This window comes from Chanodichthys erythropterus, chromosome 2, assembly GCF_024489055.1.
Source record: "Chanodichthys erythropterus isolate Z2021 chromosome 2, ASM2448905v1, whole genome shotgun sequence".
NCBI classification, from domain to species: domain Eukaryota; kingdom Metazoa; phylum Chordata; class Actinopteri; order Cypriniformes; family Xenocyprididae; genus Chanodichthys; species Chanodichthys erythropterus.
The window spans coordinates 2407232-2420000 of NC_090222.1; the positions used below are offsets into that span (position 1 = coordinate 2407232).

General features: G+C 35.7%; 1 protein-coding gene across 2 annotated transcripts in view; it reads left to right on the plus strand.

Annotated features, from left to right (window-relative positions):
- ascc3 (activating signal cointegrator 1 complex subunit 3) overlaps positions 1-12769 on the plus strand; it is a 260611-nt gene that overhangs the window by 118073 nt on the left and 129769 nt on the right. For both annotated transcript variants that reach the window (XM_067399556.1, XM_067399566.1), the window contains exon 11: positions 989-1153. In XM_067399556.1, the coding sequence (XP_067255657.1) occupies positions 989-1153 (165 nt within the window). The remainder of the gene's footprint in view (positions 1-988; positions 1154-12769) is intronic.

Sequence of the window (12769 nt, forward strand, 5' to 3'; positions counted from 1 at the left end):
GGTGGGGAAACACACTCTAACTGGCCAGATTTCGTCTGAAACATAAGTCAGTTGAGATATATTCACACCATTATTCAACAAGTATCCATTCTCTTCTTCGCATTGAGGAGATTGGTGCAGTGGTGAGAATGATTTGTCTAATGTTGGTGGAAGTTCCGATGTAGAGATATTTCTATACCTTGGCCTCTCATTTACTTTAAAAAAAAAAAAAAAAAACACACACACAAAAAAAAAAACACATGTAATTCTCTCGGGAGATATAAAGGACATTTTTCTTAAGAGTTCACTGCTCACAGACCCAGTTTCCAGCAGTCATTTGTAAAGGTATTGTTAATGCAAAACAAAAAAGTCCTCCAAGAGAGAGGGGAAATAGATACCAGTGTACAAAACATATATTATCATTAGATGAATGTTAGTCGCATAGGAAATGTTTGAAAATGGTAGAAATCTCATAACATCCTCACACAATGATGCATGTGCTAGTGGCATCTCATCCGCTCGAGTATGCACTATAGGACTTGCACAACTTTTAATAGTGACTAGTCATCCATAAAATTAATCATTTATCATTATAGAACAATTGCAACTGAACTCATGTGGTCACACTTTAGATTAGGGTCCAATTCTCACTATTAACAACTTTTGTCTCAACAAATTCATAATTACTGCTAATTAATAGTTAGTAAGGTAGTTGTTAAGTTTAAGTATTGGGTAGGATTAAGGATGTAAAATATGGTCATGCAGAATAAGGCATTAATATGTGCTTTATAAGTACTAATAAACAGCCAATATCTTAGTAATATGCATGATAACAAGCAACTAGTTAATATAATTAACTAGTTGAAGAGAATTGGACCCTAAACTAAAGTGTTACCAAAAAATCTATAGTTTTTAATAAGCACCTAAATGTTTCAAATGCTCCTAAATGCCAACTTATAAGCCCATGTTTCCAAGTGTTGAGCCCTGCTAATGAGTGTATTGTGTGTAGATGTTGGTGACGACTCCGGAGAAGTGGGATGTGGTGACCAGGAAGAGTGTGGGGGACGTGGCTCTGTCTCAGATCGTCCGACTGCTCATCCTGGATGAAGTTCATCTTCTTCATGAGGACAGAGGGCCCGTGCTGGAGAGCCTGGTGGCCCGGACACTGCGTCAGGTAAGATTTAGTGCTCCCTTCAGGATGATTTGAGGAAAAAAAAAAATTCAATTGTTGATATGATACAATTAGTTCTAAGAAGAAAAGATTCTGTATAGAACCTTGAATGCTTATTCTAGACACTTCACATATAGAACTTTTTATGGGTTCCCATTATGGGATAATCTTATGAATTTATTTTTAATTCAATTTATTTGAATTCACATTTCATTTTAATGACATTTTATGAATTAGACAGCTTCTAAACATGCTTTATAACTACAAAAACCTGAAATAGCCCATTAAACAAAGTATTATGCAATCATTTAAGACATTTCTCCTTATATAGAACCTTTTTGGCATAAAGGGTTCTTTAAAATTTAGTCAAGAACCCTAGAGTTCTATATAGAACCCCACTGAACCGTTTTCCATTCAGTGTACCATTCAAAAGTTTGGGGTCAATAAGATTATTGTTGTTGTTGTTGTTTTCAATACTTTTCTTCAGAAAGGTTGCATTAAAGTCAGAAACACTTTACGACAAGGTCTTATTTATAAACATTAGTTATTGCATTAGTTAAACTAACGAGACATATATTTTGCAAACTTAATTCACCTTTGTAAATGTTAGCTAATAATGATACAATTTTTCATGCTCACAATGCATTAATTAATGTTAACAGATACAACATAGATGGAAACAACACAGATACAAATTGCTGAAAAAGTTTCTTAGTTCATGTTAACTCTTGGGGCCCTATTTTAACGATCTGAAACGCAAGTGTCAAAGCGCGAAGCGCAAGTAACTTTGTGGGCGGGTCTCGGCACTGTTGCTATTTTCCCGGCGGGATAAATGGCTCTTGCGCCCGGCGCAAATCTAAAATGGGTTGGTCTGAAGTAGCTTCATTATTCATAGGTGTGGTTTGGGCGTAACGTGAAATAAACCAATCAGAGCGTCATCCAACATTCCCTTTAAAAGCAGGTGCGCAAGTTCCATTATGGATTGCTATTATTATGGCGTATTTACCAGGCGCACGCCAGGAGCGGTTCACAGCTGAGGAGACTGATGTTCTTGTAAGAGCAGTGAAAGACAGAGAAGTTGTGTTGTATGGGGATGGGAGAAACCCACCAAAAATAGCGTCGGTTAAACAGGTTTTTTCACATCTTCGTGGCACACCACAATGATTTCCGTCATCTCATGTGTTAATATTTTTTTAGTGTAACAATTTATGATTTGCAAAAATAACTGTTGCATCTGTGTAGATTACATGAGCAAAGTGTATGCGCGTTGTGCACGCTATACATTATGGTCAAGCATGCGCCCTTAAAATAGCATAATGAACAACGCGCAACGCGCCACTGACTTTAGACTAGGTTTTTTCTGGTCAGTGGCGCAATTGTTTAATGGAACAGCAAAATAGCACCAGGGATTGTTTGCGCCGGAACACGCCTCCTTTTTTGCGCTGAACCGCCCAGGAAGCGCAAGTTCATTCACTACTTTAGCGACGTGCTTCTGTGGAGGGAAAAGCGCGCTTTGCGCGGGTGCAAAATAGGAATGACACATGCGTCGGTGTACAAAGTCAATTGCGCTGGGTGCAAGATAGGGCCCTTGGTGTGAAATAATGTTAGCAAATGTGTTACTGTAAAGACTTTTTTACAAGAAATCCTTGTTCCAAATAAATAAATCAGTTTCCACAATAATCTGGAGCAGGGAAACTGTTTTCAACACTGATAATAATCAAAAATAAAATGTTTCTTGAGCATCAAATCATCATATCGGATTTCTGAAGGATCATGTGACACTGAAGACTGGAGTAATGATGCTGAAAATTCAGCTTTGATCACAGGAATAAATTACAATTTACAGTATATCAAAAACAGTTATTTAAAATGATATTAATATTTTATAGTATTACAGATTTTACTGTATTTTGATCAATTAAATGCAGCCTTGGTGAGCAGAAAAGACTTTTTTCAAAAACATTTAAAAACTTTTACAGACCCCAGACCTTTGAAAGATGGTGTATATCCATAATAGTCAATTTTCAGCTATAGCAGGAAAAATGAACTGCACTTATAACTGTCCAAGGGCAATCCATTTTATTTTCCCACTTGAAAGGTTGTGCAAGTCACTCATGATAATGACATTACAGACACTCACATGAAGAATATATATATATATATATATATATATATATATATATATATATATATATATATATTTTTTTTTTTTTTTTTTTTTCCCAAGTGAAAAATTAATATTGAATGCTGCTGCAGTTTGACTAAGAAGCAGTTCTGCAATTAAAGTCGAACAGATTCTTATATTTACATCTTTGTATAAATATTCCATTTTAGGTGTCTTATTATAGTAAGCCAAGAGCAGCCAGTGTTGCTCTTTGTTTCTTGTCAGTTTTCTAGTTAATTTATATTCCCTAATTCATTTGTATGTAAATTAAATGTAAAGGTGAATGAAATGTGACAATTCCATGTGCTTCCTCTTTTAATATCTCAATATTGGTTATTATAGCAACATGAAGTTAATTGTGGACTGTAATAGCTCCAGAAGTGGATGTGTTGTGCATGCACAAGGGACAAATAAAAATTTGTGGTCTGCAAAAGGTGACATTATGTCCAATCTGGCCCTCAAGTGAGTTTGACAGCTCATGGCGGGCAAAATAAAAAATAAATAAATAAATAAAAACTTTTTTTAATATATATATATATATTTTTCCCTCAGCAGGTCAGTAAGAGAATAGTAGTATTTTATTTTCCGCTAGTGATTTATAATTATTTACCTGATATAACATCAGATAATACCCCAGTAGTTTGTTGGTTCACTCATTCCTAGGTAATTTCCTCCTCCAGTGTGTGTGTGTGTGTGTGTGTGTGTGTGTGTGTGTGATTGATAGGACCCTGCTGATGATGATTGACAGCCGCCCTTACTAGAATCACTCTGGCCATTTAGGATATTAGTGTGATTATGCAAATCCTGACAGCCGGAGAGACGACAGCCCACATTACGTGGCGTCCCATATCCATGTCCTATTCTGACGAGCCGCAGTCAGGTGTCAATCACATGCGGGAAATTACAGAAATAAGCTCAAGCAAAGCTCACATCTACTCTCTGACAAACTACACAGCTAAACTACCACAGCAATATTGCCCTTCAAGACACTTTCACAAGGCAAAGCGTCAGAAAATACAGTTTTCTCTTTTACAACACACATTTCTTCGTTAGCCGAGTTTTTCTTTGAGGCCTGGAGCTGAGAGAGGCTTTCAGTAGCACTGAGTGGCGAGTAAGTGAAAGGAAATGACTTCAAATGAGACTGCTGTTTACTGTGTCCACGCTCTCATTCGTTTGAAGTGCTAACTGATACCAGTTCAGCGAGGCTATGTGTGCTCTTCTCAAAGCCAAACGGAGCTTATTATCGTTCGAGATCATACCGTGCACTAGATTTTCAATGTCAGATTTAGTTTCTTTGGCTATGCAGAATGCAATCTTTGCACTTAATTTCAATTTTAAAAGCTAAAAGATAACAAGCTGTTACTTTGGCGAATGTCATGATGACACATCAGGCAGCAGTTAGCTGTAGAGAATTAGAATATTCAGTGCTGTTGGTGCCCACGCTTCTGCTGCATTAAAGATTTCCTACTTTCAGGTGCTTCTGTACAAATGAACTAAAATGGAAGAAATTTTAGTTTCTTGCTTAACTAGACGTTCACTTACAACCCCTTATTTGGATGCATTTGTTACTAGACACACACACACACACACACACACACACACACACACACACACACACACACACACACATTCCTGGCCTGACTAACTTATTCCGTACATAATACTGTGCAAAAGTCTTCGAGTCTTTCTAGGATTATATGAAGAAACAGAAAAAAAGCTGTTTTAGACACAAAGGGTGGTCACACTAAATATTGATTTGATTTATTTAATAGAAGTTAATTGATAAATTCAATCTATTTATGACAGCATTTTTACACAAGTGCCTAAAACTTTCCACAGTACTCTAGCTTTGCAGGTAGTTTTCTTCAAGTGTCCTTGAGATATTGGCACAGTTCTACTGTATTTAGTGTTAATATTAATGTTTTAATATTGTTAATTTGGCAGCAGGTTTATTAGGCTGCTGTCACTTTAAGACCTGATGCACGTATCCATTATTATACTGTTACACTTGCGTTTTCTTTCTCTACTATTTGTTCGCTTAAAACATAACTGACTGTGTTTACATGAACACTCACCAAGACCAGCATTTATTATTATTTTGTGTGTATTTGACTGTTTAAGTGCAATAAGCAGTGAAAAATAACTCAATTTATTATGGAGAGGCAGCTTTATGTGTGCGCACTTTGGGTGTGAGAACAAAATCTGCAGGAATGAGTAAATATGCATGCAATACACTCAATCCCACACCAAAATTCAAACCCTGCAACACCAACAGTATTCATCCAGAGCAAATGAAATGAATGAGTGAGGGGAGGAGGGTTTGGGAGATTTGCACTTTGCATTTTTCATTTTTAAAAGACTACAATTGAAAAAATGTATATATTAAAAATAAAATTCAACCCATCAAAGTGGCTCGTAGGAGTGACTGTGTTACACACCACTGCTGAAATACACATGCTTTTGGAAGGTTAATGGGTGTTAATGTATATATACCCACACACAGATTATTTCAGTCAGTTTGTACACAGAATTTAGCGAATGGAAAACGGAAGCATACTTACGGCTCGAGAAGTTTCTCGCAGCACTGCTTTACACCTGTGCACTCCTGGAGGTCGTATAAAGCCCGTCGAAATGGAGCTGGTGATTTGCTCCAGCTCTTACTGCTTGTATGTGTTTCATGTTTTAAGCATCAGAACATTAGATGGTCAGTGGCCTGTCAGCATGACGTCTAAAAGACTAACAATCAATACAAACAATCAGCTTGATTCCTGCTGTTGAAGATGACTGGTGTGTTTTGTCAACTATTCAGTCACACTGTGCCACCGTGAAGGTAATGCAGATGTTTATGCTGTAGTTAGACAGAGACTTACATCAACTACATCATAAGAAATCAATCTGGCATGAAATTCAGCAAAGTGTCAAGCAGATTGACTTTCATTTAGATCAATGTTTCCCAACTCTGGTTGTGGAGGCACACCAACAACTCACCTGATTCAACTCAGCTCATAAGTAAAGACTCCAAGACCTGAAATGGGTCAGATAAGGGGGATATCCAAAATGTTTACTGTTGGTGTGGCTGCATGAACAGGGTTTAGACATTTTAGACAAAGTCACACACACTGCACCAGCAGGCACCGGCCTACAGCGACAATCACTCGATTACAGTACGTCACTTCTCATTCCAAAGCCAGTCAAGTGGCGATTCAGCCTGTTCAATTGGTGAAAACAAGCATTGACCAATGGCAACAGATGGCGACAGTGGTAAAACATTGATCCAACAGAGCCATATGAATGTGTCTGTTGCCTTTGGTCAGTGTCTGTCAATGCAGTGTGAATTGGCCTTAAAATACACCTGAGTGAACAGAAAGGTAAAAGTGATTAAAAAAAAAAAAAAATAAGAGAACAAGCCCTGATTTTAGCACACCTGATGTCCTCTGTCATCACCCTAAATGAACACCCATCCTTTCTGTTGCCCGTCACTGAGTCCCTGCCTCTAAAGGAGCCCTGAAGTCTGTATTTCACGAAACCTGATGGTCTTGACCCATTTTCCTCAAGGTCACTGCATCCATCATTGCAGTATGTTCAGTATTCAGGCACTCTGTTATGTCCATGGCTTAGAGGTGAGAGACAGCAACTGTCCTTCTCAACATTTTAGTTAAGAACAAACATGGATACCAAAAGTTTAACCTAGCTGTCAAACATAATGTGTTAATTTCTGCAATTAGTATATTGTTTAAAGCGTTGAAAATCTTTTCAGTTAAAGCAGCATCTGTTTTTACCTCCCTGAAACAGCTATACTAATAAATAGTTGAGATACTGACGTTCTATTAAGAGGATCGATCCTCACTTTAAACAAATATTGATACCAAAAGTTATTGTGAAAATGAATGCACAAAATGAACAAAATGAAATAAAAAAATAAACTGACCGCTCTCATTCAAACAGAGAGAGCTGATATTGAGAGGGGCTGAAACATCAGTCTATTACTGAACTATATAGAACAGACTATATTAAAGGGTTAGTTCAGCCAAAAATGAAAATAATGTCATTAGTTACTCACCCTCATGTCGTTCCACACCTTGTAAGACCTTTGTTCATCTTCAGAACACAAATTAAGATATTTTTGATGAAATCCAATTGCTCAGTGAGGTCTCTATAGCCAGCAGGTTAATTCACACTTTCAGTACCCAGAAAGCTACTAAAGACATATTTAAAACAGTTCATTTGAGTTCAGTGTTTCAACCATAATGTTAAAAAGCAACAAAGAATATTTTTTTGTGCACAAAAAAAAAAAATAAATAAAAAAATAAATAAATAAATAAAAATAACGCTTTTTCAACAATATCTAGTGAATATAAAAATATTCTCGTCGCTTTATAATATTAACCCTCTGGAGTCTGAGGCTAATTTGGGGCCTGGAGAAGTTTTGACATGCCCTGACATGTGTGCTTTCTTCATTTGTTCATAAACACATTAATGACACAAGTGTCATTACACTGTATTCAGCACAAACTAAGGCTACAATAATATGTGAGGAACATGTTTGTACATATTTGTTAAGGAATAACGTTTATGCGTGGTTATTGAAAAAACAAAAAATCTTAAGTCACGGAAATAAGGCCAAAAAAAGTATATTAAATCTGTGTTCATAAGACTTCTGGGTATTGGAGGTTGTAGACTAGAGTTTTTGCTTCAGAATTATGTAAAAATTATGCTGCCTACTCCTTTATATAAAACGATATTTTGATTTAGTTTTTGTAAGACACTTTTTGTCAAGAAACACAGTATGCGTGGAGGCTTGAATCATTATGAATAATGGGTGATTCTCACCTGAGAAGACAAAAGAATTGAATAATAATGACCTGAAATGACTTGCATATTAATGAGGCCTTTCAGTCAGGTAGGGTGTGAAAAAACCCTCTGTAATCAGGGTTTTTTGGAGAAATATAGATGGATTCTTATATGTTTGTCAATTTTCTATACAGAAGAGTAATATTTATTCTATATTTATTGTCATCACTATGAGTGCTGGATACTGTGTTTTTAATTCATACTTGCAGCCGGAGGGCGCTCTCTGTGCACCTTTAGGCCACAAATCCATATAAAGAAGAAGAAGAACCAGGGACTAACTACATGTCTTCTAGAGCTCGCTAACCATGGCTTTAACATCCAGATAAACACTTTTCAAGACAATAAATACACGATTGAGACAATGTATTCATGTATTGCTCTAAGTTACAGTTCATTTTCTGAGAACTATCAGATAGGACTTCGTTCAGAGGGAGACGAGAGATCACGCTTCATGTTAGTTTTCTTTATTTTACAAAAAGCACAACATTTTGTTTATACTCTGAGTATACACAAATAAAAGAAGATATTCAACAGATTAAAATGGTGTATAACTCTTAATTGTATGTGCAACATTGACAGAGTATTTTGAGTCTCTTTCACACTGGTAAGAAAAAAAAGAAGAAAAAAAAACGCGGTGGTATCGCCGGCGATACCTCAGAGTGTTAAGGTTGAACCACTGAATATTGTTGGTCATTACTGATAATATTGTTAACGTCTATTAAATGTTAAAAATGATGTCTTTCAGTTACACTGTAATGCTATAATTACCAATTTTATGAGGTATTTTATGACACCTTCCTTGTTGTTTCTACATTAGTTTGAAGATTCAATTTGATTGAAATTTATATTACAATATAAAAACAAAACATATTAAACATTTTAATGTTAAGTGTGATTAATCCTTATTACAGATTTACAGAAAAAAATGTGTGATTAAATATGTATTTTTTTATCAGTTGATAGTTATATAATGTAAATACAATAATTTATAAGAAGACAACAACGCCATATATATTGTTGGCCTCAGGTTTGATGCAGTAAAGCTTTCGCATTCACTGTTATTTTTGACCTTAGTTGAATAGTTCCAAAACAAAGGGTTTGAAATATGAATTCTGTACAATAACTGTTCAAACAAAACCTTATCCTTTCCTAATAGCCAAACTGATCCTGTACAAAAATTGATTTGTGACTATTGAATTCTATATTTGTTTGACTATTTTTTTTTTTTCTACTAGTTTTGTTCATTTTCATGCACCAAACATGATGGTCGTTTTTTTTTTTATTTGTCATATGAAACAGTGAGGTGGACAATAGTGTCTTTTGTTTACAGAAAAAGTAGTAGTAATGGCACAAAATCAAAGAATTTCTCCCCACAACACAGCAGAAATGTTTTCCTGTGTCTCTTATTTTAATTAGGTTCTGTGCGCAGTAGTAGAGCCAAAAGTCAACACAATTTGAAGGTATTCCTGTCTTTAGGAGACTTTGAATTATTGATCTCTGCACAGTAAGCAAGATCGTGGCCTGTGGAAGTAGCAAAATGAGGAGCATCATTAATAAAAGATGGTGGAGGAGACGGGAAACAGTGTTACTTGGCTTTTTTTCGTCAGGAGGAAAAACAAAAACAAGGTTGATATATTATGGCTGTTGAATCTTTTAGCATCTATACTGTAATTCATGTTTTTGCCATTTTTGTTCAGACGTTGTCAAATGCTAAGCTTTTTTACATCAAAAAGTTAGAAGATTGTGTTGCTAATTTTAGCTGGACTGTCAGCCTTAGCGCAGTCTAAAGATAGCACACTCGCACACCCTTGGGAACCAGAATTGATTATGGGATGGTTAAATTGTGATTTTCATATCTCTTCTCACAGGCAAGTACGGCCATATTTAAGCTGAGTTAAATGTAAAGGGTCCTATCCAAGATCTCTTCATTGACTATGAGGATGAGGATTGTTGTATTAGATTGCATAATATGTAAGCTCTATACGAGTGTGTGTGTGTGTGTGTGTGTGTGTCAAGATGAGCTGGTTGATGAGCAGCGCTCACATACTGTAGACCAAAGTTTCTCAAATGGTTTTGCTTCAGGACAAAGATTGTTTATTGGCCAAAGTACTGACCCACCACAATGCATTTTTGTGTGTGTGTGTGTATATATATATATCTGTCTATCCATCTATCTATCTATCTATCGACCGATAGATCGATAGATAGATAGATACACACACCCCCACATATATATATATATATATATATATATATATATATATATATATATATATATATATATATATATATATATATATATATATATATATATATATATATATATATATATATATATATATTAGTGGTGGGCATTAAGATTAAAATGGCTCATTTGAATTCTGCCGAAAACATTCAGAATATGTGAGCTACCCAAATAATGACTAAAGGTGTGTCCCAATTTGCGTACTTCTGCACTATTCTATGACGTTTTTAAGTATAAATAGTGTGAGTAGTGCGTTCACAGTGAAAATTCCAAAAAGAAAAAGTGCACTTTAAATACCCGGATGATGCACTAAATTAACAGAAAAAAGTGTGGAATGTTGGACACTTCGTGCCCTCAACTGTTGCAGTTTTAATTACGTAGTGGAGGGGAAGGGAGGATCGGACAACGTTGTTAAATGACAAAATAACCTTATACAATTCACGCACTACATGAATGAGTGCATAGTGCACAAGTACATAGTGTATAAGTGTGTAGTGTATAGTGCGTAATTTGGGACGCAACAAAGTAATCCACCATTTTGTCCGACAAAGCAGTCAGGAGATAGAAGATTAACCTAGTTGGAGTTAAAGTTGAAAAATTGTGTATATTGACATCTTTCCGTGTTTGAAACAACATTGATTCTCATGTTCATCCATGTTTATTTGATGATCGGTTTACGGGCCTCTTGAGCTGAGGCACTACAGCAATCTGTCACGACCATCACGACACATTAAAGAGCCACAAAACGTTTTTTATTGTTTGAATTTCTTAAAAAAAACTACACAGTTTTAAAGCTGGAACTTTGTTTAATATCATAAGTAACCTGCTCTGTTTTGTCTGTCGATGTGTTGTCAGTATCCTCTTTGCTCCGTGATGCATTTATCACTGTGGCTTGACAGCACCACGGCTTGTCGGACAAAGCAACAGTAACTAAGGGGGGCGGGTCTTTGTGAAGGGTCAATTCAGCTAGTTATACATTCGCACTAAAATATCAAGGTGAAAATCATCATAGCTTGCGTAGTATAGTACCAGCTCCCAACCCAACTTTGAGAATAGATTAATGGCGATATTTTTTTTATATAACACTTTTAACCTCATCATAAAAATGCATAAGCTATCATAAGCTATAATTTATTTTGCTATTCTAGCTAACTGTGCACGATTATATGGTTAGTATGGAAAGCGTTTTATGTCCATTGATTTAGCATTCTTGTTTTTAATGTGCTGTCAGAAAATCCTGCAACACATTTTTGGGTCACAGCCCACCAGTTGAGAACCACTGATATAGAAAATACATGGCCGAGAATATTATTTAGGAACTTTTTGACCCAAATTCAGCCACCATGTTTTCGAATGTGCTGGAAGTCTTTCAGAATCAATGATCGCAGCTCTGGCTCTCAGTTGTCATGCATCTGCACACAGTGTTTATATTCTGTTACTTTACTCTCCTCAATCACGGTCTTCTTCAGCGAGGGCAGTGAGACAGATCTCCTCAGCACATCATTACTGTTTCCTCACAGACATAAAAGTGCACTCTGCCATGTCATTTATTAAAAGAAAGAGCCAGTCTTTTAAAGTGAGCCCACTGTAAAAGTGTCACATAGTCCTCAAAGGACAAACACTGAGATGATGGAGTTCTGGGAGCTTTTACTTCATAACCTCTTGACATAGTGTGTTTTTCTGCACATTTGGCAGGAAATTTCATCATTCAAAAATAATTTCTTTACATGAGTACATGGAACTCTCTCTATGTCTGTCTGTCTGTCCATCCATCCATCCATCCATCCATCCATGTCTCTTCACTGCCTCTCTAATGGGTTAAAGGAATCGTTCACCCCCAAAAAATTCAATTCTGTCAACATTTACTCCTCCTTATGTCAAAATCAGCATATTGATTTTTAAAAGATCATGTCCCTAGTGAAAAAAAGTAAAAATAATATATTTAAAATACAATTAAGTCATACTAAGTACACTTCAAATCTGTTAGCATATTTAGTGACATATCGCTTTATACTTACTGTTAAAAAAAAATATATATAATTACACTTTATTTGGAGTACTACTTGATCACAATGCACATTTCTTAATGTTAAGCCTAAAATGTGTTTTAATGTCACTATTGAAGAGGATTGTATGAACTTTGAATAATATTGGTCTTTGAATTCAAGATATTTAAAGTGTACCTAGAGTGTACTGTGCACTACTTCCACACAATTCAAGTGCATTAAGTACAAAATTAATTGCTCAAATTTAGCAGACTTTAAGTATACCAGTTTAGTATATAAATACAAGTGCAGGGTATTTATATTAAGTACATAATATGTAAATGTATTTGTAATATACTTAGCATGAAATAAAT